The sequence below is a fragment of the Triticum dicoccoides genome, unplaced genomic scaffold (genome assembly GCF_002162155.2).
Source record: "Triticum dicoccoides isolate Atlit2015 ecotype Zavitan unplaced genomic scaffold, WEW_v2.0 scaffold198496, whole genome shotgun sequence".
NCBI classification, from domain to species: Eukaryota; Viridiplantae; Streptophyta; class Magnoliopsida; order Poales; family Poaceae; genus Triticum; species Triticum dicoccoides.
Window position 1 is genome coordinate 1,151 of NW_021233283.1, and position 1,375 is coordinate 2,525.

Here is a 1,375-nt window from a genome sequence, read left to right on the forward strand (position 1 = left end):
GTTTCTCTCTTCTTCTCTCAAGAACACAAGAACACACACCATGGAAATTCACACGCACACACACTTCACCAAGGAGAAAGCTGGCTTTGCCTTGTCTCCCCGTGAAAATCACAGTGGCTACATGTTTTCACATGCTCTGATATCAATTAAACCTCAGGAGAGTTGTGCGAGGAAGCTCGAGGTAAAAGAAAAGCGGCGCTGCGAGAGGCGGCGTCAACATATTTTACAGTTTCGTCTTCTCTGGTACTAGTGATTTTCAGCTGAGCCTTTTCTTTGTTCATTTGTTTTGAACAGGCCAACTGGTTGTTCTTCAGACTTCGCAGTTCTAGTCTCTTAATTAACATGAAAGTATTGAAATATGTCGTTTAGTTTTAGTCTGAATCGTTGCAGCTTTCGTCGTGTCATGTGCCTTGGTTGTCATGCCGTCATTTTCGAGGATTTGATCGACTTGATGCCATCTCTATTAAACTCACTGGTGCCTCTGAACGCACGCTGCTCTCCTCTCCGTAGAGTTGTCTGAGCCACTACGGTAATCATCCACTAATTTAATTACCGCGTCCCCGGGTACTCGTGCTAATGCACATGACTTGATGCATCTCCTCAACTAACGCTGCGCTCCATAGGCTTAGTTGTTTGAACCACTACTGTGTAATGCACGTGATCAGATCCGCTTTAATCGCGTACTATTATACATTAATCGGTGGCAGGCTGTACGCTCTGTATACAACGGAAAAGAGTGCAGCAGAGCTGTAATCAGTCTAGCTTGCTTTGCTTGCTTCACCTACCAAGTCATCAGCACACCCGGAGATTCTGAGATCTCAACTCTGTTGCAAGAGACTCGTACGGTGCCTGCTGCCGGAGATGGCGGAGACGGTGGTGAGCATGGCGAGGTCCATGGTGAGGGGCGCCATCAGGGTGGCTGCTTCTGCCGCTGCCGCTGAGGTGGGCCTCCTCGTCGGCGTCCGAAAGGATATCTGGTATGCATTAGCATTCACATCATCTCTAGCTGCCGCTTAATTTGTTAAGATCACTCCACCATGAATATCCTCCAATTTTATTTTTATTTGTGCTCTCAAAAGTATTCGTAGCTAGCTAGTCTCACTGGTCAAAATTAATGATTGAACTCCGGTGATAGCTGCCTTCGTATCTGTTAATTTAGAGATGCAGTGTTGCATTCCATCAGCTGGTGAATGGCACCGGTTAGCGTTGATCTAATTCTCTTTTGAACACGGGTTTGGTAGGTTCATTAAAGACGAGCTCGAGACGATGGAGGCATTCCTGGAGGTCGCTGAATCAATAAACAAGAAAGATGTGCTCCTGAAGGTGTGGGCAAAACAAGTAAGGGATCTGTCATACAACATTGAAGATTGCCTCA

At 46.3% G+C, this 1,375-nt stretch overlaps 1 protein-coding gene across 1 annotated transcript; it reads left to right on the forward strand.

The window, feature by feature from the left end:
- Window positions 1-388: 388 nt before the first annotated feature.
- Window positions 389-1,369, forward strand: LOC119345011 (disease resistance protein Pik-2-like; the record flags this gene model as incomplete). Its single annotated transcript, XM_037615258.1, has 2 exons — window positions 389-977; window positions 1,242-1,369. Coding segments are annotated over exons 1-2 (244 nt in total), but the record flags the coding sequence as incomplete, so codon positions are not given.
- Between the last annotated feature and the right edge of the window lie 6 nt (window positions 1,370-1,375).